Raw genomic sequence first — 27227 nt, 5'->3', positions numbered from 1 at the left:
GAGAGAGAAAGGGGGGGGGGAAGTAAAATGCCACAAACACCTCAACAAGCCGCATCACTCAATCTATTATGTAGACCAGTTATCCCTGTTTTACTTAATTTATCTAAAATATATAAGTGACATTTCATGTGTAAAGCGAATACTGAAAAAAAATCAGTGGGATGGCTATTATACTAACAGATAAACAACAGTGATGTAATAATTATGTAAAAATAATGTTAATAAAACATCCATTTTTACACTTCAATCAACCGCCTGCTGTTTTCAGTATACTTGGCTCACTTTTTTTTAGGTGTGAGATCACTTTATGAGATCATTTATAAACGTATATGGAAAAACAATATTTACTTATTCACTTCAGCCCTTTAAGAAACGTAGAAAGAACATTCTATATTCAAAGTGTTAAACAAGTCACTTTTATTAATATATTATCCCGATGAGCACGCACGCACACATACACGCGCGCGCAAATAATTGCTAATACAACTGCATCTTGATTTTTAATGTATAAATATAGCTTTTATTACAATAATATTGCTGGTATTCCGTATATGTTATATTTAATATATCACCTCTTGCTGTAAATTATTTCTTACTATTATACACGTGTAGGTTATTCTATGCTGGAGCAGAACAAGGTCAAATGCCAGAAATATTAGCCATGATTCAAGTGTCCCACATGACCCCAGCACCTGCAGTTCTGTTTGTGGTAAGTACTAACTAAATAAGTTGTTTCCTTTATAGCACGGGTGGCCAAACTTTTAGACGTTGGGGGGGGGGGGGGGGGGGCTACTTACCTAGTGAAAATATCTCTGCGGGCGATATTATAAGGCAATAAATATAACAAAAAAAAGAGAAAATTTATTGTTTATAACTTTATTAAAAAAATAATAACAATAAAAATACAAAAAAACTAAATAAAATTATACAAACAAAATTGAATATTTTAACTTAATTGGACGATATCTGACATTGCATAGATGCAGCTAAGCGATCATAATCTGGATCGTACGAACTTAAAGAAATTCGTAAACACGATTCCAGATGTTGATCACTTAACTGCGATCTATGCTTTGTCTTAATAGCATTCATACATGAGAATGCCGATTCGCACAAATAAGTTGATCCAAAAAATGCGCTAAAATAAGCGGCGATTCTCCAAATATTTGGATATTTACTTTTGTGGATCAACTTCCAAAAACTATTATTTGAAGCAATTGATTTGAGGTGGATATCGCATTTCATTTTCATAATTTCTTCTTCCAAATCTACTCTATTTGTGTCGAGAAATTCATTCAATTTTGAAGCTGTATTCTCAACATTAATATTTTCATTTGAAGGGATATGATAAAAAAGTAGCGATATCATCGAGCTTACTGATTCCTACAAATCTTACCTCAAATTCGATTAAAAAGTCTTATGCTTTCAGCGTGTTAAAGGTGACGTTTTGTATATCCCTTGATTGGTCGGCCAAATTTTTAAAATGTTTCAATTCGTACCACATTAATTGTATTTCAAGCATGTTTAATTTTCCCTTGAATGATTTTAAGGAGCTTATCATATCAATGATTGTTTTATTTTTTCCTTGTAATTCTAAGTTTAGGTTATTTAATTCTTCTGTAATGTCACAGAAAAAGGCGAGGTCAAGGCCATTCTTTATCATTTAATTTTGGATGTGAATCATCTCTGTTTTTCGAAAACGAATTTATTTCTGGAAGAAGTTATCTGAATCTTGCTAAAAATGTGGTGTGGCTTAACCATCTTAGGTCAGTATATAACAATAATTCACTATGCTCACTCTCGCATTCTTTTAGCAAGCCCGAAATTGACGACGCAGCAAGCTATTTGATCTTATTGAATTAACAATTTTGAAAGCAACATTCATAACATGATTGAATTTCAGTACTTTTGAACACAAGGCCTGCTGATGGATGATGCAATGATAGTCCACAAAACTTGGTATATCTTCATCGTTTTTACAAAGAGTGACGAAACCGATTTTATTACCTACCATTACAGGCGCTCCGTCCGTAGTTATCGACACTAACAAATTGGAAAACTTGTACGTACAATGTAATTCTTAAATAAATCATAGATATATTGACCTCTTGTTCGTCCTTGAATTGGAATAATGGCTAATAATTCTTCTGTGGCCAACATATCCTCAAAAACCATTCGAATAAAAATAGATAATTGTGCAGTACCAGCGTAATCAGTACATTCGTCAAACTGTAGTGACAAAAAATTGCACTTGCTTATGTTTTCATGCAGAATCTCTTCAAGGTTCCGGCTGGTTTCTTCTGCTCTACGCATGATTGTGTTTCGTGATAATGACATATTGTTAATAGCAGTTATTATTTCTGATTTATTCTTAAAATTTTGAAATAATATTTCACCAGCTTTGATGAAGGCTTCCTTCCATAATTCTCCATCTTGAAACGGCTTATTACGTTTAATTAAAGTTTCAGCAACTTTGAATGACGCAATTGTAGCAGCCTTTTCGTCTGTATTGTACTTGACGAAAATATTTTGTTGTGCTGTCAGTAGTGTCTTCATTTGATGTACCTTTGCTTTTCTTAAAGCCCCTGTGGATAATCTTCTTCGTAGTTTTTATGAACAGTTCGATAGTGTTTTTCAACGTTTGCTTTTTTCGGTAAAGCCACATTCGCGTTGCAAATTATACATACGCATTTGTCTTTCATCATAATAAAGAAAAAATCTTCTCCCCATTCTTTTGATAGTGATAAGTTTTTATTTTTTTCACACTTGTTCTTGGCTTACTCATTGTTATACTTAATTGTTTTTTTTTTATTTTTTAACAATACTAATTACTTGCAGGCGTAGACTTCTGTGGCTAATTGGTTCAAAAGATATATTTCGGTAATTACACCACATTTTTTTTTATTATTCAGTTATATAAACACTGAAATAATAGTTCCCGACAAGTTTCGTAAATCGTAGGATTTACATCTTCAGGGTGTAAATAGTATAACTTAAAGTTTAAACAAGAGAATTAATAAATACAAATCATAACCGTCTAGCTATTCATAAAACTCAAATAACAGAATGCAGATATAAAACGTTATTGACGTTGAACAATACTCGACGATGTCACGTGTTCTTGTTCTCGTTCATACAGTCCGAGCTCAGATTGAGGTAGATTTTTTATTAGACTGACCACACTTGATGGAGAATTAAACCTTGATTTTTATTGCATTGGGTTGGGTTTTTTAGCGTATTAGCAGCTTCTTTAAATTTTCTTATATAACTGTTGTTTTTTATGTATGACATCGTCGTTTTTTGCCACAGTACATCGTGTCCAGTGGAAGTGGTATGGAAAGCAAGACCAGTTTTTTGTTCTCTTTTGTATTGTATGTCTTTTTGGTGTTCAGCCATGCGTATTTCTCCAAATTTTCCTGTCTGTCCTACATAGCAAATCCCGCAAGAGCAATGGATTTTGTAGACTCCTGGTTTTTTAAGAGGATGATGAGGTGGTTTTAAAAATTTAAAGAAGCTGCTAATATACTAAAAAACCCAACCCAATGCAATAAAAATCAAGGTTTAATTCTCCATCAAGTGTGGTCAGCTCTAATAAAAAATCTACCTCAATCTGAGCTCGGACTGTATGAACGAGAACAAGAACACGTGACATCGTCCAGTACTGTACTGGCGCAAAACAAGAAGTTGTGCGCCAGTTTTTCTTGGCAAATAAGACAAGTTGGAAGACCATCTGAGTTCGAGATAAACGCGAAAGATCCAGTCCATTCAGTTTTAAAGTCACGATGCTCATCTGCTGATTTTCTTTAGTTTTTTCTTCATAGCCATGTTGAAAAGCACCCTAAACAATATATTTTATTTAACACGTTATATAAATACATTATATAAAAAGAAAATAAAAAGAACTAAGTGATTATTCAAAATAATAAATGACAATAATTCGAAAATATAATAAAAATAAATCTCACCAGTAACACGCTTTATTCTAACAGTTGCACGTGAAATAAAATACCCCGCGGTAAATCGCGACCGTCAACGTATTTAAATATAATAAAACCAATATTATATAAAAAAATCAGCTAACACCTTTTTATTCCCGTATATAGGGAGTAGGCGAGGCCATTTAGCCCTATCTAACTTTTGGAGACTGAGTGGGCAGTTCAATCTCCACTGGCAGCAATCAGAGATAGCTGGCCCAAAGCTATCACTAATTAAGCGGCACGCAGTAAAGAGAGACGGCTCAACAAGTGCCGCCATCTCGTGGTCCTTAACCCTAACACAATATATTTAATGTCTGAAATAATGTGGGTTCTACGGTCGATTTTCTTGAGTTTACGGGACGAAAAATACGAGTTACCGGGAGAAAAAACCCGCTTGCCCGTGCCAGAGGTCAACTAACTCGGGAACCGGTCGAAAAAAAGGCTTAGAAAAATTTCCTCTAGTAGACGACTAGATTCCAAACAAAGTCTTCCTTTGTGTGGTCAAGCGCCGTGGTATGCAAACGTCACGGCGCTTGACCACACAAAGGAAGACTTTGTTTGGAATCTAGTCGTCTACTAGAGGTATATATATAATAATAATTTCCTTTATAATAATAGTAATAATAATAATAATAATAATAATAATAATTGCCAGGCACCATAATGCAGTTTCTGGATGCACCCAGCCAAAAGAGAATACTAAGTTGCAGAAACAGCAAAGCGACACGGACTCCGCTTTCACATTTCGCCATTGCCAACGTTGCCTTGCCCGGTAGAGGGCGCCCGTACTCTCGCTTATTAGTCACTTTGTTGCTCTGCAAATGACCTCAGATGTCGAGGCATCCTAAAACCTAATCATAATTAGTCACTTTGTTTGGCTGCCCTGCCTACCATGTTCTCAAGCATCCTCTCCACTCCCTCTGTATACCCCCTCCACGCTCGCTTTCCCCTCTCTGACATCGCTCATCTTGGTGCCACGAAGTTTCGCGAGACCTATAAAACAAATGAAATCACCATTATGCGAATAAGATCCTTTAAAAATTTCATAAATGAAACTATGATAGTTTTATTTTCATTTTCAATTTTACTTCAGAGACATATGTACGTACTTAAAGAGCCGCATGTGGCTCGCGAGCCGCAGTTTATCGAACCCTGGTCTAGCCTATTAAATACTGATAATAACATGGCGGTAGAAATAATACTCTGTACTTTCTCTGCTGAAGCTAACTTAATATCTCGTAAAATTCTTAAACATATTCTCCCATCAGTAATTCTGCCATTAACCTAAATTAATTGAGGTGCTTCGAACGTATTTGTAAGTACTGAATCCAAATCTGCTATCCAAAAAATTCAATATAAGGATGTTCAGATATGTGCACTTTTGGAATATATTTTTAAAAAATGTTAGTGGTAATACCAACATTTTAAAATTATCGTTAAATTATTATTATTATTATTATTATTATTATTATTACTCATCAGTGGTACAAATAGACCTTGATGATCTATGACTGGCTAAATGTCATTGGCTTTCCTAACTTTAATTTATTAAGATTTTTAAGATTGTTAGTTCAATGCCTATTGAATATGGTGTTTTCTCTGTAAACTGCGCTTATTCTCATGGCTGGTTTGTCTGCTTGTGAAAAACCTGATTTTCCTAGAGAGAATAATCCGAAACTTCCGTTATGAGACCGAGATTTATTATTATGAAATAACATCTAATTATTAGTAATTGATTACAATGAATTAATTATTGCATTGCCTATATAGCTGTTGTGACTGTTCAGACATATAGTTGGAATTTGATAATGAATGGAGGCATCGCTTGAACGTGTATAAACAACGTATTACATCTTGGAATTCTAAAGCATAAACTTAGTTTGTTAAAATTATCACTGGCACTCAATCTTCTTTCAATTTCTCGTTTCTTTAATTCCTTATTGCGTCGCATTTAAAAGTTACGGAGTCCGTAACTTTGTCATGGGAGTAAGTTGTTTACAAGTGTTAAGAATGACACAAGGACATTAGTCACAATGTAAGAATTTCAGAGCTACGTGGATGAGAAATAGGGATCCAAAATAAAAGGTGAGCTTCTCATTATTTCTACACATCTTGTAAAGTTTATTTGACTCAATGGACTCAGAGATTAGGAAAGAACCAAACGATCCTCTAAATAGATTGTTATTTCTACTTAACTAATGTGTCCGGATTCAGCCTAACAAATAATGCTGATTCAACAATCCACAGCTGAATGGACCGGTGCCAAAACAACCAAGTGAAACATCATAAACATTGAATTCCATTCTTTTAAAAGAAATACGCCATGCAAGTGCACTCGCACTGTGTAGCGTGACTCATCAGCCCAATGGTACTTTTCGCCATTGCTGCAATCATTGTATTCATGCTTTTCACTATGCTAGCATTTATTGGAGATGATAGGAGACGACAGTACAGTCTTATGAATGACTTCTCAAGCATTCATACTTATGTAGTGGCTTTGATTGTCATCGGTTCATCAGCGTGAGTCCACATATTGCTCTACGAATCCCTATTTAGTCCTATATATTATTGATCCCTATTCATTTTTATATATGCAAGTTAATTCAGAGGTTTCTCTTATAGAATTAAACGAAACATGATTGCCATTATGATCAGTTGCTTATTCTGCATTTTTATTTGATTTTTTTTTTTATTTGCAGTATTTCTCAACATATCTAATATCAGCAAGTAATATTCTATGATATTCTATTCTCTCTGTACGTGTCTATGAAATCCAATGAATGAATTCAGAAGTATTTAGATATTTGTTGCGCTTGTAGCTGCTATCAGGAACATACTTTCCTCAACAGTAGGAACTATTCATTTACAACAGTTGCTATGACAACTCAAGTTAATTTTAATTATGCTTGCTTCGGTTTAAATGAACTACTAAAGTGGGGTTTTCTTTTACTTAATGATGTGCAGTAGGCAGTTGCAGTTTATTTTGTGAAGCCTGTTCTTGATTGCAACTGCACGTGAAGACATAATTTCTTCATTGATTTGTTTGATTCGAAATTAAATAGAGTACTTCGAATCACTAGAAAATGAATTATTATTATTTTTTCATGCAGTTCATTTGTACAATAGTATTTTCAACAAATATTCATTTATTTGTTTGATTTATAGCGTACTCAGAATCAACAGAAAACGAATTACTTCCCCCCCCCCCCCCGATAACAGCGTTATTGTTACCATGGATGGTTTTGGTTTAATAGTTTCGTATCGACAACACTGGCATTATTCCTTTGCAATGATTCATGACTACAATTTTTGTTGCTAACATTAAGCAAGAGAGCAGAACCGATCCTACAAACTCAGTCTATTCATTCTTAAGGCTGATGTCTCAAAGCCAGAGTCATTCCCGAAATGTTAGTGGAAGGTTATGGCTATTTGAAATTACGCAAGCAACCAAAACTATGCAGTCAGTGTGTTTTGTCTGCTAACTGTATGTGTTCTTCTATCTGGTTTGCTATTCTATGGGAGGAAAAATCCTGTTACATTTGCATGAGATCGACCAACTCAAGGTTAACCGAGACAATGAGAGTTTTGTTGGCATGTATAGATAGGGAGATTGCCTCGCTTCACTAATACGTGAAGCGAGGCAATCTCCCTATCTATACATATTAATTAATCTGTTACTAGTAAATAACAGATTAATTAATCAGATGATTTCCATTAGTGCATCTCATTTTCTTAAAACCTTACTGGATAAAGTATAACTCAGAAACACTCATAAGCTGATATGTAGAAATTTTACTATTAATGTAATCTTCTGATCCATGTTAAAACTGGAAAAATGGTTAAACTATGAAATGATCAGAAAAGTAAAGGATACTTAGAATGTGTTCATATTGTGACGTGGATAAGAACTGTTCTTTCATGAAGTTCGGAGTTATACAACTTAAGACAAGTGCTAACCGAATGGACCAAAGGAAAAAGGGAATCTAAAAATCAAATCAAGTGGAATTCTCTGAAATAGGAAAATGATCCAATTATATCCACATGTATTATATTTATGCAATCTAAATGTTAATCGAAAATAAATATTAAAAACTACTTCATTATTAGTTGAATAAGTATAAATAACTTCGTGTGCTAAATGCTGAAATCATTTTATTGAATAAGATTTGAGGTAAGATGTCCTGCAGCTATACAGTGCCGTTTTCATACTTAAATTATTATTTTTTAGTGTAATAATTGTTTAGGAAGATAATTCCGTCTTAGATTTTGATACTTTTCTCCCCTTCATCAAACCATGAAAAAGAAGAGACTCAAGAAAAAAAAGAAAAGAAAAACGTGATTCTTTAAACTCGTGTTGCAATTCAGTACTTTATGTGCTACAAGAGTATAAACAAGTTCTGTGACTTAAGATTTTTGTTTGCCTTTATAGCATTCTACATTATTGTTTTACAGCCCATTGCCCATTGATAATGTTTGACAATGTTTATTATTCTCATCACATATACATAATATTTTAAATATACAATTCAAGTATACCATCAACGTTTTCTGTTGGTTTTTACATTTATTTTGGTTGATTGTTTGTTATAAACAAATAAAAATACTTTCCTTATATATATAAATAGGGTAAATTACATTATCAGATAGTTTTTTTTTCAATGTCTACACAAATGTTTAAAATAAGTTAGTGAGTTTTTACAATATTTTATTTTATTTTATTTTATTTATGTGTAACCAAAGGCCGTAGCCATACTGGTTACTAGAAAATTAAATTTGCGTGATACAGTCACTGCAAAATCCAGTGACTGTATCTATGAGGCTCACATAACATAATATATATTTGTCGTAATATATTGGAATCATAATTGGACATGATATATAAGTTATATTTATCTCTTGTAATATACGTTTAAAATAAATGTCAGCATTATTCAGTCCCATGACATAGTCTTTCAATCTTTTTCTGAAAGCATATTCTCAGGCTATTGATTTGATTTCATTTGGAAGTTTTTGTAGCTGCTTGTTGCTAGGTGTTCAAAGGATTCATGAAAAATTTCTTTTTTTGCCTTGGGTACTACCAGCAAGTTCCAGCCAAAGCGTAAACCATAGTCTATCTTATATACTGAAAAGCTTACAGCGTTCTTTCTTACATATAATATATAATCATAGAGATAGTTTCTGTAATAGCAAAATATTATGAATGGCAAACAAATCGTTGGTTGAATGTGCGAAATCAGTAATGGCTATAGCTGTAATTATTCTGTTTTATATTCATATCAAATATTATTGTAGCAATCTCCACACCGACAAGTGATACCGCCATCAAAAAAAAAAAAAAAAATCAGCTAACGCCTTTTTTTATTCCCGTATACGGGAGTAGGCGAGGCCATTTAGCCCTATCTAACTTTTGGAGACTGAGTGGGCAGTTCAATCTCCACTGGTACCCAATCAGAGACAGATGGCCCAAGGCTATCACTAATTAAGCGGTACGCAGTGAAGAGAGACGGCTCAAATGTGCCGCCATCTCGTGGTCTCTAACCCTAACACAATATATTTAATGTCTGAAATAATGTGGGTTCTACGGTCGATTTTCTTGAGTTTACAGGACGAAAAACCCGAGTTTCCGGGAGGAAAAACCTGCTTGCCCGTGCCAGAGATCGACTAACTCGGGAACCGGTCGAAAAAAGGCTTAGAAAAATTTCCTCTAGTCGCCGACTAGACTCGAAACCAAGTCTTCCTTCGTGCGGCCAAGCGCGGCGGTGTGCAAACGCCACATCCGCTGAGCTACACAGGCTCCACTGAGCTACACAGGCTCCGGCATATATTCCATAAATTCCATAGTGAGGAATTTACCGAAGAATAGCATAAGCATCTTAAGAATGTTGCATTTACAAATTTTTTAACATAATATATTCTGTTAATTACGAACCTCAACTAATTTGTTAAAAATGGGATGTTGGAGTTCCATTTCAGATTTTTATCGATATGGAGACCCAAACATTTGACTGATTTTGTGTTTTTGACTAAGCTATAGTAGTTACAATTGTAGATATCACTATATTTTGTAAAGTGCATCTCGTTTTATCGGTATTAATTTTAAGACCTTCTTGTTAAACCACTTATTTAGTTTCAGCATGAATGATATATGCACGTAAACACAAGAAAGATATTTAATTAACCAAATATTTCGGTCTGGAAATAGCAGACGATCCTCAGTGGTATTATAAGAACAATTTTAAAAAAATACAAGCTAAAATACTAACAATAGATCGTTAAAAATAGAACACGCCGCGTGATGTTATATCACTAAGTATGAAACGGAATATTTTGAAGTAGAGACATGATTGGGGAAAAAAATTAATGAGTAATCTTGATTACACTTTCCCAGATTTTTGATATAGATATACAGTCATTACGATACAGGTTGGGACGATGGAGCAGGGCCTCCACGCTTTCCTTGAACAAACGTTCGAACCTATAACGGGATCTATGTAAGAGGCGAGTCAGTTTCAATCCCGTGTTGAGCCAATCCAGACTTTTCAGGTTTGTTGTGAATGATTTTCTATATCCTCAAGGGTCGTTTCGGTGTATACTAATGCTGTATCATTAGCAAACGATATCATTTTGCCAAAAAGTTTGTATTTACACAGATCATTAACATATATTACAAATAGGATGGTCGAAGCAACGAACCTTGCTGGACTCCGTATTTTATTAATTAAAAGAAACACACTTATTAACCACAGTGAAAATTATTTAATTGTAAATATTTCATCCTAAGTATCTTAGGACATCATCAGTACAGTAGTTTAAAACAATAATAGGAATAACATACAGTTAGGGCGCATGATTACAATAGAATCTCATTAAACGTGAGTAACGTATTACAGAAGTAAAAAAAAAAAAATATATATATATATATATAGCCGAGAAGAGGACATGACTGGAAAGGGCGCTCGCTCGTGTTCTACTGTAAGATTGATTGGGAACGCACTACTAATTTATATATATGCAAGGATGAATTTGAAAGAAGAATCATCAAATCAAAAGAAATAGTTCTGGACCCTTCACACTTGAACAACAATCTAAGCTAAAATTTGCCTGATTCCCATAGCGCAGTAATCCAGTACTGGCGCTCTAAAATTAGCTGTCGCACATATTCAACTCATGCCAACGGTAGCACGCGGTCACCTATTCAAATATGACTGTTACTATTCTACTTCTTTTTATTAAGCTGGAAAGCCCATGTTTTTTACCTTGTTATTTTTATAAGTCTTATGTTATTTCTTTCTCACCTGAAGAAGTCGGAGCACCGATGAAACTAGTCGTGATTTATTAAAGGTTTTTGTTATACTTTCTTGGGTTCTAGTCAGTTAAATTAATTTTATAAATGTAGACATCCCGAGTAAATCCTAATTTCAATAATATATATATATATATATATATATATATATATATATATATATTTAACACAATTTTGTATGACAATTTCCCATACTTTAGGAATAGTAAGAACGTCGTGTTGCGGTTTAAGTTTGGTCTGTGTAGTAGGGCTTCAGAACTTTCTTTGTATAAACGTTCATGTTTATATAAAGATCTATGTAAAAGTTTAGACTTTTCCCAATGGATCCTATGGTTTGGATTTTCAATTTCGTGTTGAGAGAGGCCAGATTTCTGCGGTTTAAAAAGTGTGTTTCATAATTAAAAGAAACGTGTGTTTCTTTTAATTATGATCTCACCACAGGTTTCGTTATTTAAAAAAGTTTTATTCCGTATTTTATTATTTTTATTGCGCTATTGAATGTGCCGTAGCTGGTATATTATTTTCTATTATTCAGATAGATAATTGAATTTTTTATTTTATTTATTTATTCGTATGGAGTTTCCTTCCCCCCCGTCCCTAGTGGGACGAGTTGAGCCCCCTCATGGGAGGTTAAGTATTTATTACTGTAGATCCGTGTGTGTTCACGAGGCGAGTTTGCCTGCTTGCTGGATGAAAAACCCCAGATAAACTGGAGAGAAAAACCCTGCTGTCCACGCCCAAGACTGGCTAACTTGGCTATGGCTGAGGAAGATCCTTAAGCTCCTCACGTCGTCGACGAGAATCGAACCTAGGACACTCCTTCCCCAGGCATATGGTTGCGAAGCCACTAGGCTAACCGCACGGAAAGTTAATTAAAATGAAGGAGTGATTGCTAATCTTCCTTCAATTCAATACACAGAACATATGTCATCTTCCTCAGCTGAAATGTTATAATTTAGAGTGATGATCACGTTGAAGTCAGCATTAACAACTACATACAGAACGTGTATATAGAATTTCCCTGTTCAGATAATCGATGAAATCTGAAGAAATGAGATAAGATTTTGAAACATCTGTTAGGAGTATTTCAATATCTGAAGTGGATGTTCACCGTACATATTGACAACGACATCAAATATTTACTAAGCCGTTAAATTATCTTAATAATATGTGTTTGTTGGTAGAAAAGTTTTGGTTTTTATATACAAAGATGACTTCATAATCTTAGAGGGAAATCACAGTACTGCAATCTGAATTCGAGTGTGTGTGTGTGTGTGTGTGTGTGTGTGTGTGTGTGTGTGTGTGTGTGTGTGTGTGTGTGTGTGTGTGTGTGTGTGTGTGTGTGTGTAAGAAAAGTAAACAACTCTGCTAATCAATAATATGTTTGTGATTTTAGATCTTATCTTGAAGTTTATCTTATCTTACATATGCCATTGTGTACCAGAGAAAAAGAGTCCTATCTAAACTCGATTTCGCTCTCTCTGTGGTCGTACCATGTAATCAGAAACATTCTCCAACCGCATTATCGATATCGATACGGTTGGAGAATGTTCCTGCTCCAATACTACATTATCACATGATGATAATCTTGTGACTACTACAAATATGGTTATCACGTGGTGATAAACATGTTTGTAGATCCATGTTCCTGTAGAGCCAAGGTAGAGGACATTGAGGAGACCAGCGGGGAGTGCTGTACCAATCTGGCACCGAGGTGAAATGTAGTCCTTTTCTTGATGCATTTGACGATCGAATGCCTACAACATCCAATGTAAAAATGCCAGCCAGGTTAGAGTGGTTAACGTACCAGCTCTTCAACCAACCAAACATCCCTGCCGTACGGGTACGGATGTTTTGTGATTGTCTTTAGGTGGAAGACAAATTTAACCCACTTATGAGAGCACCCTAGCTTATTGGAAATGGCTTGAAAAGTTCCATGTTTGATCTCTTGATCAGGGTTTTAGGACTATGTAAAATTATATTTATTTTGCGTTTAATGAAACATACAAATTTCTTGGACTGCCCAATGTACTAATGCATCATACTATAAACACTTCATTGGCCTGTTGAAACATTTCATCTAATTTCCAAATAAATATTTATGGACTAATTCAGAATAAAAGGCTATTACTTCCTTTATCCCATATTTGAAAGATGCAGTGAAAGAGAAGACGAAATCAATTTATGTCAAGAAGCAAACAAAGTTTTCCCCATTAAACTTAAAATAGTTTCGTAGTTTCGGTAATATGCGGGAAATCATAATCATTAACACGATCTCTTTCATTACTTTGTATCTCTTAAGAATGATGTTCCTTTCTAGTATGATAATAAAGACATTTAAAAATTCCATTCTTTGTTTACTTAATAAAGTTATATTTTTCTGTCATAATTGTTGACACTTATGACTAAAGCAACGAATCCAGTTGCTTGTAAAGCAACTGGATTCGTTCTGTAGTATTTTACTGATAATTTTTTATTATAACAGACTCATTACATTTCCGTGAAATGGAATAAATGGTGGATAACTATAATATATATTGATACAAAGATAATTACTTTTGGATTTTGTTTTTCTTCCCTTGTAGGCATTACTTTCCCTCATCTACTTGTGCTCTAGTGATATTTATGCCCTCATTAACTACGTTGGGTTCGCTACGTGGCTAGCGATAGGCCTGGCAGTAGCATGTTTACCATATTTTAGGTGGAAACGGCCAGATCTTCCACGTCCTATTAAGGTAAGCTAACTAATCTCCATGATCTGAGATATATAAATAACGAGACTTAAAAATGAGTTGATTCACTTTATCTGCTTCTTTGTTTACAGCTGCACAGTAAATTCGTATATTTATCCTAGAAATAATTCTCGACAGTTTGAGCGCCATCTATCGGACAGCTAGCAAAGCATAATGGAAAATAAAATATATTAATATTTCTCTTAGTGTAGATTGCTGGTTTATTATTATTATTATTATTATTATTATTATTATTATTATTATTATTATTATTATTATTATTATTATTATTATTAAGGTGTACAGTTTTGATATCATCATAATGCTAAATATTTTAATTTTAAATGAAATTTATCTAGTATGTTTTTACTTGTAATTAGAAAAAAATACAAGAATAATAAGAAACGATATGCTATTATATTGTTAATGTATTGTACACAATGACGCGTTACAGTGAACTACTCAGGCGATTTAAAACCATTTGTGGTATTATTTGAACAGTGGAGTCGGAAATGCTCGGAATTAAATCATTCTTTAGGGGGAAAACATGTGAAGATTAATTCACTCATTAATGATAAGAAAACCCAAGGGGGAGAGTCCTCGGATACCACTTGATGCATCTGTATATGTGTCCCTGACCAGGAAAATAGAAATCTCGCATCCAGTATGGTTTCCGTATCCTTAATAACAACTTGATCCCAAGTGACTTGGGTTTTAATTATGCGCGAAAGACAGCTGGAAAATCTGAAGCCAATACCAGGGCAATAATGGCGTCATATGTTTTAGTGTTAAGAATTAGGTTAGGGGAATTAGGGTACCGTGGATGTCAGATAATCCTGTAGTCGTGCTTTATAGACCCAACATAAAACTTTTTAAAACCACTTCAGACCCCCCAGTAAGCCAAGTAGTGGTCTCATGTTGAGCGATGAAATTTATCACAATCATCTTCCTCCCACCGAGTTCGAGCCGACACTTGAAAACCGGAGTGGAAGAATAATAGGTACATTATCTTGATAGCAACGGTTTTGTGCACGAATAGAAATGTAACATATGTATGTGACTGACTTATTACTTAAAATACATACATCTCCCGATATCAGTGGACTAAGTCTATTATACTGTAATACTCTCGTTTCTGCTCCCCCCCACCATCATATTGTTCCATTCTCTTTCATAATTCGTACAAGTGATATCGCTTTTTTAGTTTTATTTGAATTACAAGGACGACATCTGTTGACGATTATATATTAGACATCGATGAAATGAGTTTGAATACGAATTAATTCTCGGTATTTTGAGCGGCATCAGACAGCTAGAAAAGCATAATGGAAAATGAATCAGTTTTAGAATTCCAGTCATAATTCATCACAACATGAAAAAAAAAAATTATGACTGAAATTCTGAAACTGAAGGCATGCATTTTTCTTATCGTCGTGTATTTGAATTCTATTACAGTAATTAATTATACAGAGCATAATTGTGGATCAGCCGTGATTTTTATATCTAATATTAGTTTACTTCAATATTGTTTATTTATTCCAAATCTTTAAGAATGTTAGTCTCTCTCTCTCTCTCTCTCTATCTCTCTCTCCGATACTTAAATATGAAGAAAACAAGGAAGTTACTATTAAATAATGAATTTTACGAAAATAATGAATTATTAATTTCATCGTCCGGTGTAAGACCACCACCCGCTTATGGGAGACCTGAAGTGGCTCGAAAAAGTTCCTTTAAATAAATTTTTAAAAAAATACAAAAAATATATAAAATTGATAAAAATGAAAAAGAAACCCTTATTCTAAACCCACGGTACAAAAACGCACTTTAGATTTGCAAATAACCTTTCGTGAGTGGGAGCAACATAAAAAAAATTACTTTGTTTCAAAGAAGCCACTGTAGGTCATTAACTGTTTATTCTTTTCCCAGTGAAATGCTTATCTGATGATTCCCAAATATTACTTATTATTTTTCTTAATGATAATTTTATGCGATACGTCAGGAGGAGTTTGGACATGCCATAAACAAGAATTGCTTTATTATGATAGTTGATCTCGGTGTTTTTTCGTAACCGTGGACTATTAATGGTTTCAATGTTTATTAGATTTTCTCTTCAGAACAATTCTGTTTTCTAGACGCATATAAAAAGAGTGTTTATACATCTAAAATTATATATGTAATGCTTTCGTATAACCAAGGAATTATTTTGTATTCTAAACAGTGGTCAAAGTAAAAGTTTGTCTCTTTTGATATTTAGATTGATCCTCTAGCAAGACTGAAGTTTAATCTCTCATACCTCTGTGTTTTCCATATTCTTCAGTGCATTAAAGTGCATAGCAATTAAAACTTACAAACTATTCGTACTCATTACCGTTTTCTATTTTTATCGTCATCATCTTCATCAAATTGCTGATATGTACCCTTATGAGTATTCGGGATATTATGATAGTACTATATGAAAAGTTTGCACCGTTAGTAACTTCCGATCGAAAGTTTTTTCCTCCGTCAGCAACCCGATAATGTCAGATCTTATATTTCGGTGTTCGAAGGAACTTTCTAACTGCATCAATCCATTGAAAGTTTGGCTGTTCTCTGGATCGTTTTCCCGGCATCTTGTTAGCAAAGTTAGCAAAACACTTGTTTTGCTAATCTTTCCTTTCCCATTCTGCTTAACTGATAGCTCTGCTAACACATTCCTGAAGGCTAACAGTGTCAAGTTCTTTCCTAATATCCCTCGTTTTGATATGATACTGGAATTGTTTCCAGCTGTTCGCTCCTTTAATCCTTTTCAGAGCTTTCATATCTGTGGTTTATAGCTTTTAACCTAGTGTTTTATTTCTAACCCACCTCCCAGATCCATCAATTAAAATTAGCTTGTATTGTCTTGTTTATAACTAGTTTAGCGTTTTAACTAATTTCTCTCTCATTCCACATAAATTTATTCACCTGACTTCCTAGCATGCCAGCTTTGTTAATTTTGTTGTCTATTTCCATATTTAATTTGCCATCTTCACTAAAAATAGCGACTAAATAGCACAATTGCTTTATTTGCTCTGTAGGTATTCATGATACATCTGATGTTTTCAATATTCCTGCCCATTTTCTTAATCTTTGTCTTTTCATCGCTGATTTTCACACCAAATTTATCACAGCAGTTATTCAATTTAGTTAAAGAATCTTACAGATTTGTACTGGATGTTTTGGGTATATAGATTGCATAAAGTAAACAGCAGAGATTAATATCTTCAACTTTGATCAAATTCCTGTACCTTCTCAACTCTTAACTACTGACTTACGACTCAAAAATAGACTATGTGTTGTTCAATGTATTGTCTCGTTAACACCATATTGTGGCATTTTGAAGACTTTTCTTTGGGCCTTTTGTCATATACTTTTCTAGATCAGAACTTAAAGTGAAAATCGGATTCTGACAACCTTTATTCGGCTAGAATCCAACTTGTTCTTCTCCGTTTCCCTTCCACAATTTTTATTAGCTTCTTCTGAAGTTTACATAAATCTTACTTGGAACACTCACTAGAGAAATTTCATCGCAGTTCTTACATTCATTTTATCCCCCTTTTTGTAAATGGGTACTATGAGTTCTACTCCAGTGATCTTCTGAGTTATGCAGTGAAGCTGCTGTAAAACTTTTTATCTCCATATTTGCAATTCTGGTCGAATAGTGTCTAGGCCAGCTTCCTTTTATTTCAAATTTCAGGTTTTTTTCTATATCAAATATTGATATGTAATCCCGACTGCATTCTTCTTGAATATTTTCTACCAGTGTACAATCACTACTTGTTTCATTTTACAATCTTTGAAAATAATTACTCCAGATATGTAAAATATCTTCTATAAGTTAAGTGGATATTAAATCCAACATCATATCAAAACCGAATACAGAAACTAATTTTTTTTTCACAAAAAACTTTTATAGTTTCTGTATTGCTTTGAAATGATGTTGGATTTAATATCCACTTAATTTATATAATTTTGCATCGCTGAAATGAAGCCTTTTGGCTCTTTATTTTAGTAAAATATCTTCATATCCAAAGATACTTCTTCCTTTCTCTGAATTATTATCTCCCGACTATAACACCTTGCAAATAATTTTGAAGAATCTTACTTACGTTTGTTTTTTCCCCCGTAATTATGTCGATGTGGTACTTCATTAATTATTCTGCCAGTTTCGTTTATTTTCCGTTTGATACATTGATTGTGCTTATCTTCAATTCTGCTGATGTTTATTTGTAGTTTGTATTTTTACTAAATTCTCAAAGAGTGTGTGTTAACACGAAAAAAGATTAAGTTCATATAATTATTTCTTAGTTTGTGTTTAATATTTCGCTACTTCTGCCAAGAATGTTTCGACCAATACTCGTGTGGTTTCACCCCTTCATACCTGCAGGGAGAACTCGCAGTTAAGTTAACACATTCCATTGATTCAAAAATCAGTAAACGATAAATCAACGGAATGTGTTAACTTAATTGACATCAGCTCATTATACTCTAAGGCGTTTACTGAAGAGTATCTCTTGTCCCCTGATCTCTCTCTCTCTCTCTCTCTCTCTCTCGGAACAACCACAACGCGCTGAGATAGTGACTCTCCTGCTGGTTTTTGATGAGATAACAGGACTACCACATCCCTGACACTCTCCAACGTATCACGAATTCTGATATGAGGGAACTGCCATTTTACATTATATTTGTCAATTAGACCGCCTGATTCTTGTACTTTCTCACGTAAAAAAATCCCTCTCTAGGCACATGGAACTGTCGCCTTGGAGCGTTTCGCTCCAGGATGTGGAATGCTTCAATTCCCGTGATATTTGCTATTGCAAATATCACGATCGTTTTTAGAATTGTAATATCGTTCTTCTTTGGCTGCGGTTTCTTGCTTTTCAGTATAATTCAGTCAATAATGAGTTATACCCTACCAATTGAGTGAAACATCTTCATCGTATAGTAATAAAGGATAAAAATAACGAATAAAAGTAAAAGCCAAGGAAAGAACCTCCATCTCATCTTCTAAAAGAAAGTTTTAAACTCTAGCTGAGTTATCCGGTCTCGGGCGCAGGTGAACTCATTTTTTCTAATTAAAAATCAATTATTTTCTCTGCAAAATATAAATATCTCCCAGGAGGATCTGCAGTTGATGTATTTATATAGCTACCTGTCTATAAGATATATATGGTCTTCTATATATATTCTAAATAATCCATTTGAATCTGTGTGTATTTTATATATTTAGTGTTATCCAAATACACACAAAGTTTACCCTATGATTTATCTAAACAATTAAGGTGTTTAGAATTGTTTGAAACAATTTTACTCTACTTAATACGTTATTACAAAGTATAGTAAAGGTTTTTGTCTTACCCTGCAGGTGAACCTATTTTTTCCCATCATCTACATCCTGGCTTCTATATTTATCACTGTTGTGCCAATGATTGCTGATCCTGTCGGGACAGGTAAGTGCATTATTCGCCTTCATACCGACAGAAAATTTTTAAAATTCTCATTTGTTTATTGTTCATATTGAGATTCACTGCATTATTCAAGGATTATAGGAGGCGTGCTAAAAAATATTTTGCATTGTATTATTTTTTTGAAGACAATAGTATTTACCTGATGCTTCCTTACTGCTTGTAGAGAAAATCGTACCATTATTGGAACAATTTGCAATAATTTTTGAACTTGACAGTAAAAGTTAGGACTTATTTATATTTTGAACTGTAATGATGTCATGAAATGTTCTTCTCCTCAGTACTGTCTTGCATCCCGCCGCTGAGGAAGACATAAGGTGAAAGATCGTGGGTTTTACGATGGTGCAGAACAACACCAGTGCTGTTTTAAGTCAGAAATTCTTGTCCACACATACACACATACACAGAATGAACGCTAGTGCTCCACGTCTCATATAAAGCAATGGAAATCAGAAGAGAACAACACACTTGACATGACATTACTACTAAACAACTCAAGTCACAACTTTAAAAAATGGCGAAGAACCCAGTAGATTATTCTATTCCAGTGCTTCCCAAACTTCTGGATGTCAGGGCCCCCTTTGGAAAAATTAAAATATTTCACTGCCCCCCCCTCGAAAAAAAAATCGTAATATAGACATATATTATTAATATTTATTATATTTATATTCAATACAAAACATCAAATGCAAATATTACATTTTTAGCATCTTACATGAACATTTGACATGGCACATTATCTCATATTTTTATATAGATAGATATATTGTTATTGTATATTTGCAGTAAATTTTTTTTATCACGCCTCACAAGTAAAATTGCCGTTTGTTTCCTATAAGGCACTTATATAATTTCTAAATGAAACATTTGACTTTTTCACATAAGATGAATGTGGCATATTCACTGAATTTCATAATTATTAATTTCAAAGTTTTTTTGCGCAATGCTGAATTTAGTCTTTTGTTAAGAATGCATTTATGTAACGCTTGCTTTAATTAAAAGAATAATATCGAACCAGACATTTCAAAACTTATTTTATATAAATTAGTCGGAAATTTCAACACCTTTCCGTCAATAGAATTAACATTGACTGATAAAGTTTATAATATTAATTTTAAATTGAGATAGTATTAAGATATATTTTTAGCCAATAATTATATTCAGGCAAATGAGAATTTTCAAATTTTTTCGAAGATATTTTCTGTAGCAACAGCAGTAATGAATGAGCCGCAAATACACCGGATATAACTATTTTATCAACACGTTTTCTATGGAAAAACTGTAAACCTGTTCTTGAAATCTACTAATTTATTTTGCAAGGGAAAATACACTACAATAAAGTTCCTCCCCGCCTCTAAAATGTTATTTTCACTCAGAAATTGTAACAATATCTAAAAGAGATCTGGCGTCAGATCTCTTTTAGATATTGTTCGTAACATACATAAGCGCGTATTAGATCCGTTTTCTCCATAACCATGTAATTTTGATTTTAAATTTTGGTGTAATTTTGGTCACATCAGTTTTGGTTTCAATCGGAAATTCTATGACAAAATTTGGCGAAATGGTAAAACAAATATGTGTTATAAATGACAATAAATCAGCTCCCAAATACACAAACAAAAAACGAATGCAATTGATAAATTTACTATTCCATGATTTGTTACTTTCTTCTGAAAAATATGAACGTTTTCATTCTATCATCATCAATCGAATAGGCTTCCCAGATATTAACATATATGGAACTGAGGGATCTGTTAGAGATTTTCTTCTATGTTTTATTTTTTGAAGTGTACTAAACATAAACTGTTTGAACTATATTTTACAGGATTTGGAGTCCTAATAATCGCTACTGGAGTGCCTGTCTATTTCATATTTATCTTCTGGAAAGATAAACCAAAGCCTATACAAAATATCATAGGTAAGACTTTTGCCATTTGCATAAATATTAAATACTTCAGATTCATAAATAGGAAAATAATCCAATTCATCTCTGTTTTTATTTGTAAATTTTATTTAGTTTCTATTTATTTATTTATTTTGAATGTGAATTTCAAACTTCGCTTCGCAAAACAAAGCATTTATAATTAAGGTTGTCTATCTAGAGATAAGTAAATACCCACTGGTTCTAATGTGTGTGTGTGTGTGTGTGTCCTGGTGGAAATTCGACTCTAAAACCTTAGCATGCGTCTCTGTGAAAGCAACTTCACTGAAGCCATAGAAAAACTACTTCTGACTCTTCCTAACGTAACATTAACAGTAACAACTCAAAAATAGTGCTCTCGGGTCACTCACTATCAAACCTAGGCTATTGCAGTGTTCAGAAAAAAGAACCAGAAAACATCTCACGTCAGTTACTGTGACGAAAATTATTTGTAGGTTTTCTTTCTTTTGGTGTAAACAGTTCCCAGGGCGTGAGTTGGGCGAAGAATAACTTTTAGGTTTTCTTCGGAGTCATTATCTCTTTGATCGTCAGTCGACTACAACGAAGATCAAGTGTCGGATCGTTACTCTCTTGAATGAGACACGCATTTTTGATGTAAATGTGGATTGACACGAGGAGACTTTATTCCACCTATTAATTCGCATAACAACTTTCCTTACTGATCCTATTTCTGCAGAAATATGAAATGTTAGTAAGCCAATCACATGTATGTTGATTAAAGTTCACAAAGACAACCAACAGTCATAATAATGATGAAGTCTATCTACATCGCTGTCATAGTTGTGAATGTAGTGGAATGAAAATATTATTTTTTTTATAGTAGCAGAAAAAGCTCATCCGTATAAAAAAACTTCGACATCTCCAGACACTTGAAAACTTTAAGGAAACATTTCAAAACTAAATTTAAATTGGAATGTGTTCTAAAGTAAACACATTCCAATTCAAATTGCAGTTAAAATTCTTTTAGTCGATGACATCTAGTCGCCGACGAAAAGAATTAGCAAACGTTTTTCTAAACCTTTTTCTAATTCTTTGTTCGACTGGTTCCCGTGTTAGGCGATCTCTGGCGTGAACAATTAAGATTTTTCTCTCTCAGAGACTTTTTTTTTGTTTTTTTTTTACATCCAACAACTCAAGAAAATCGACCGCAGAATTCACATTATTTCGACAATAATATACACTACTTGGAAAGAAGTCAACGGACACCCCCATGGGCAAAGTGCATCATGGCACGTAACGAGTCACATATTTGTAGCTGGTGATGATGCTCCCAAGTCAGTGCAATTGTGTCCGGGTGAAATGGCTGCAAGAAGGGAACTGATGGAGTTTGAAAGAGGTGCTGTAATAGGATGTCAGTTGCAGGCCTATCTGTTTGGCAAATTGTTGAAAAATTAGGCCATCCCAGGTCAACAATCAGTGATACCATACTGAGATGGAAACGCAGGGAGTCAACTGCAAGTGCCACCCACTGTGGATGACACTGAACCAACATGCAGCGTCGCCTTTAATGATGCAAAGAGAATGAAGAACATGGAAGCTTGGATAGCTGTGTCATGGAATGAGGAATCACACTACACCCTCTATCGAGCAGATGCACTGGTGAAGGTGTGGTAGTTTCTCAGTGAACGTCTCTTACCAGAGTGCATAACCCCAACTATGAAATTCGGAGTTGGCAGTGTGATTGTATGGTCCTGTTATTTCCTAGTTTGGCCTAGGACCCCAGTTTATGGTGTCACGAACACCAAACTCCATGAGGATTTCTTCCTACTTTGTGGCGTTTCTATGAAACTGACCATTATTTCTTTCAACAAGACAATGCACCGTGTCATAAGGCTGCTGCTTTAACTGCATGGTTTATGGACATGAAAGTCACTACACTTGACTGTCCTCCACAGAGACCTGATCTCAACCGTATTGAACAACTGTGAGATGAATTGGAGCATAGGGTGATGTCAAGGGATATCCTTCCACAATAGCAATCGACCTCATTGCATGCCTACAGGAAGAATAGTCAAAAATTCCCATTGATCGCTATCGTATGATTGTCGAAAATATAATCCATAGAACTACTGCAGTCATCGCAGCGGAAATGAGGTCCTGCATCTTATTAAGGTGGGTACCGTGGATGTTTGTTCCTCACACCATGTCGTCCATTGACTTTTTTCCAAGCGGTGTGTAATGTTAGGGTTAGGAAGTAGAGATGGCGGTAGTTGGCTGCCATACTCTCCTCCTGGGATGTCAATTAAAATCGCTGATAGTCTTAGGCTACCTATACCTGATTAGCTAAGAGTGGAGGTTGGTTCCCCCACGCCAGTTTTGAAAATTTAGGGTTAAACGGTCTCTACTATTCCTTCTGGACAATAAAATGTAGTAGCACATTATTTATTTATTATTTAAGTGTTCAAATAGTTTTCATCCGTTATTCTTGTGCAACTACACAATAGTACTGTCTATGCTTTGAATCTTGCTAAGTAGCAACTGCTGCAATAATCTAAGACAATTCTTGCATAAAAAAGGTTATTCTTGCATATAATCTAAGATTGCTTTTATGCTTCATCAGAAGAGCCAAATGAGCACACAGAAATTCAACATATTAAGCAATGTCTGTGACACAGAATGCGGCCTATATATTCAGTGTTACAAAGTTAAATTGTTAGTTTTATATAAATTGATTTTTATCTTTGACTTTTATATCCTCTGAATTTTTTCTAATTCTTTATCGTTTTTTAAAAATTTCCAGATTCCTCTACTCACATCCTACAGAAGTTACTGCTTGTAGTTCCTTCTGAAAAGCCTGAAGACATCTGAAGTGTTAAACTAGAGACATTCATCTGGAATAAGTGATAACATATACAACAATACATTTCTTTGCAAAGTGGGTGGTGGGAAGGAATTTCTTTTCAAAGAACACTCACTGCGAAATAAATGTTGTGATTGTTCTTCGTATATCCAAGATAGACTGTTTTGAAAGAAATAAGAACGAGCGATGTAGATTTAATGAAAGTGCCACAAAAAATGGTGGTTCTGAGTAATTGTTATCTTCAACTGTATTGAATGTTGGTTTTATGTACAGTGTATGTATGTATGTATATACACGCTTCAGAAGTACATTAATATTTCGTGTCGTATAGTAAAGGAGAGTTATGATAGTAGTTAATGGACAGGATAGACTTAAAACCAAGTTTTATTTCAACTTTTTGGACCATGAAGATTACGTAAAAGTTACTTTGGCGTGATTAATGGCAAGTGTATATTTTTTTAGGTAATGATTTCCTTACAACAAATATTAAACTTCCAGCTGGGGAAATTTCCATACCATAACCCCCCAGTAAAGGCAAAAACAATGCTGTGATGAGAAATGCCATGAGTGGTCTCCATTTTTTGCAAATCCTAGAAGTTTTATTGCATTGCCTTAAAGATAGATTTCGATATATTTTTGTAGTTAATTCAAAACAGAGAGGAAAAACGAGGATGGAAATTCAATGTAAAATGTCTTTTTATTGTTATTAGAACTGTGATTGCATGTTGAGAATAGAGGAGAGAAAGATGGTTGTTGCATTTTGAATATGTCTGTGGATATGCTTCACTTTATGATATGTTGTGTATATATTTGAATGGAAGATCATGACTGTTAAATAATTTCGAAACTAAATGTATATTTATATCGTACCAACCTCATTTTTCTGGATAATTAATGTAAGCGTTAACGACGAAGTAGATATTAGCAGTAATGCCTTTATTTTAACGACAAGGAAAGCATAAAAAGTGACAGCTAAGATAATTTGTCCACAATAAAGTAACAAACTCGGTTACCGGATATTGTGTTTTTGTTTTAATCTTAAATAATGTTTAATTTGACGTTCTTCGCATACTCAGGAATGTTTAAAGCGGTAACAAGAAAACTTTACATGCGCAGTTGTCAAACCGATGTTCAGTTTCCGCTCATTACACGTAATAACTTAAAAATGTAAAGGTAGGTGAGTGTTGTTATATCTAAGAAAATATGAAAACAAGTCAGTTATTATTATTATTATTATTATATTTTTTGTCGGCTTGATCATTTTGATCGTAAAATTTCTTAAACGAAGCTTTTGTTAATATAAGGTTAATGCGCTTCGAACAGAGGATGCTGAAACTTGATCTTTAATAATCCTAAGAATCAACTTCAAAGTCACGAATAATAATAATAATTTATTATTATTATTATTATTATTATTATTATTATTATTATTATTATTCATGGCACTTGTAACATTCCAACTCCACTCTGGTAGTATTGATAAAGCTGTCACCAAATCATGCATCGGAACTAATCAAACAGTGCTAAAAATGGTAACAAATGGAAAAGAAAAATTACACAAATACAGACAAAGGCTTTCGAAAATATTCAAGTGATCTCTCTCTTGGAAAATTATGGATAAAATTTATAATTTTTTTAAGTTCGTGAAACAGACATTGTATAAACCTTTCTCAAAATCGCTTATTTTAGGAATAACAAAAATTATGTTGCACGGTTATTTATTTTCACACATTAACTGCATGCTTTCTGCTGGAAGATACGCAAAAAAAAAACTATATTTCCCTAAGGAAGTGTCATTATTATCTATCGAAACTATCTTACCAGTTGAGTAATTCCTGTTCTGTTAGCACACCCTAGAACAATAGCACGCAAACGTCAAACACCCTCTTACAAGTTTCATTTTTTATATTTACTAGTGTTCACTTCACTTCTGAGTGCTGTGTTCCCACCTTTCTTCTATTTACATACCCTGAATCGGATGCTTTTATGTCTACAAGAATTACCTTGTTATTATCGAATGTGCAACCGTATAATGTCATGACTCTACATTCCATTGGCTTTTAAATCCATCCTATTACTGGCACGGCTACTTGGAATTTGATTAATTAAATATATACACATATACCCACACAGAGAACTCTTTTTTGCATTCGTCTTTCTTTTGGTATTTTACCATTTTGGAACCTCACTGTCCTCAGGAAACTGTTCTACACTTTGCGCACTCCTCTACTGGAAGGATGTATTAAATGACACTCACTCGATGTATGCATTTACTCGCTGTAACTGTATAGATGTGATATTGTCCTTGTCTTCCACTGGCAAATAGCAAATAGATGACAGTAAATCGATTGTAATATTTCAGGAATGAAAACGTTTTAGAATAGAAGTCAGTAGCGAATGATATGGCAGATTAGCACTGTAAAGTCTTACATTGTTCGGATATGTTTTCATATATATCCACATATCTCTATTGGCTGTCATATCATTTTTTTGACGTTCTGCAAAATCGGAATGTTCAGTCAATATGGAATCTGATAATGGATAAGAATCTTGCAATGTGGTGATCCTGGCGCATTCTGTACTTTGATAAGAACTGTAAATCGTTTATATTATCCGATTTATAGATTTGTACGTTTTCATATACAAAGAAGAAAGATTCATTTATAAATCTGGGATAATAGGATGTGCTCTAATTTTCTTTTGGCCATCACATGCTGCCTCTAGTAAAAAAATCAATGAAAAATATACATTTGTAACTATAGATAATTAGAAGAACGTTATCTGGGAATAAATTGAAGTGTTTTGCATGGTTGAACAAAAATGTATCCCGGTATTGATCTTATGTAAGAAGGTGGAATATTATCACTGACTGAATTGCATTTTTGAACAGAAACTCATCTTTTAAAAACTCTTTCTATTTCACTCTCTCTCTCTTTGGTATAAACGAATATGAGACTAAACTGTAGTTGAAATCAAAAGGCTAAAACCCA

General features: G+C 33.9%; 1 protein-coding gene across 1 annotated transcript in view; it reads left to right on the top strand.

Annotated features, from left to right (window-relative positions):
- The window catches only part of LOC150106479 (Y+L amino acid transporter 2-like), a 66616-nt gene extending 41362 nt beyond the window's left edge, over positions 1–25254 (top strand). The window contains exons 7-11 of the mRNA XM_090393146.1: positions 613–709; positions 13866–14015; positions 19396–19480; positions 21321–21413; positions 24178–25254. Of these exons, the coding sequence (XP_090249272.1) occupies positions 613–709; positions 13866–14015; positions 19396–19480; positions 21321–21413; positions 24178–24245 (493 nt within the window). The 3' untranslated portion in view covers positions 24246–25254. The remainder of the gene's footprint in view (positions 1–612; positions 710–13865; positions 14016–19395; positions 19481–21320; positions 21414–24177) is intronic.
- The last annotated feature ends 1973 nt before the right edge of the window (positions 25255–27227 follow it).

The sequence above is a fragment of the Typopeltis vanoorti genome, chromosome 5 (genome assembly GCF_054136105.1).
Source record: "Typopeltis vanoorti isolate ZY-2024b chromosome 5, IOZ_Tvanoo_1.0, whole genome shotgun sequence".
NCBI classification, from domain to species: domain Eukaryota; kingdom Metazoa; phylum Arthropoda; class Arachnida; order Uropygi; family Thelyphonidae; genus Typopeltis; species Typopeltis vanoorti.
The sequence above is the reverse complement of the archived record's forward strand: the minus strand, read 5'-3'. Positions and strand labels throughout refer to the sequence as shown.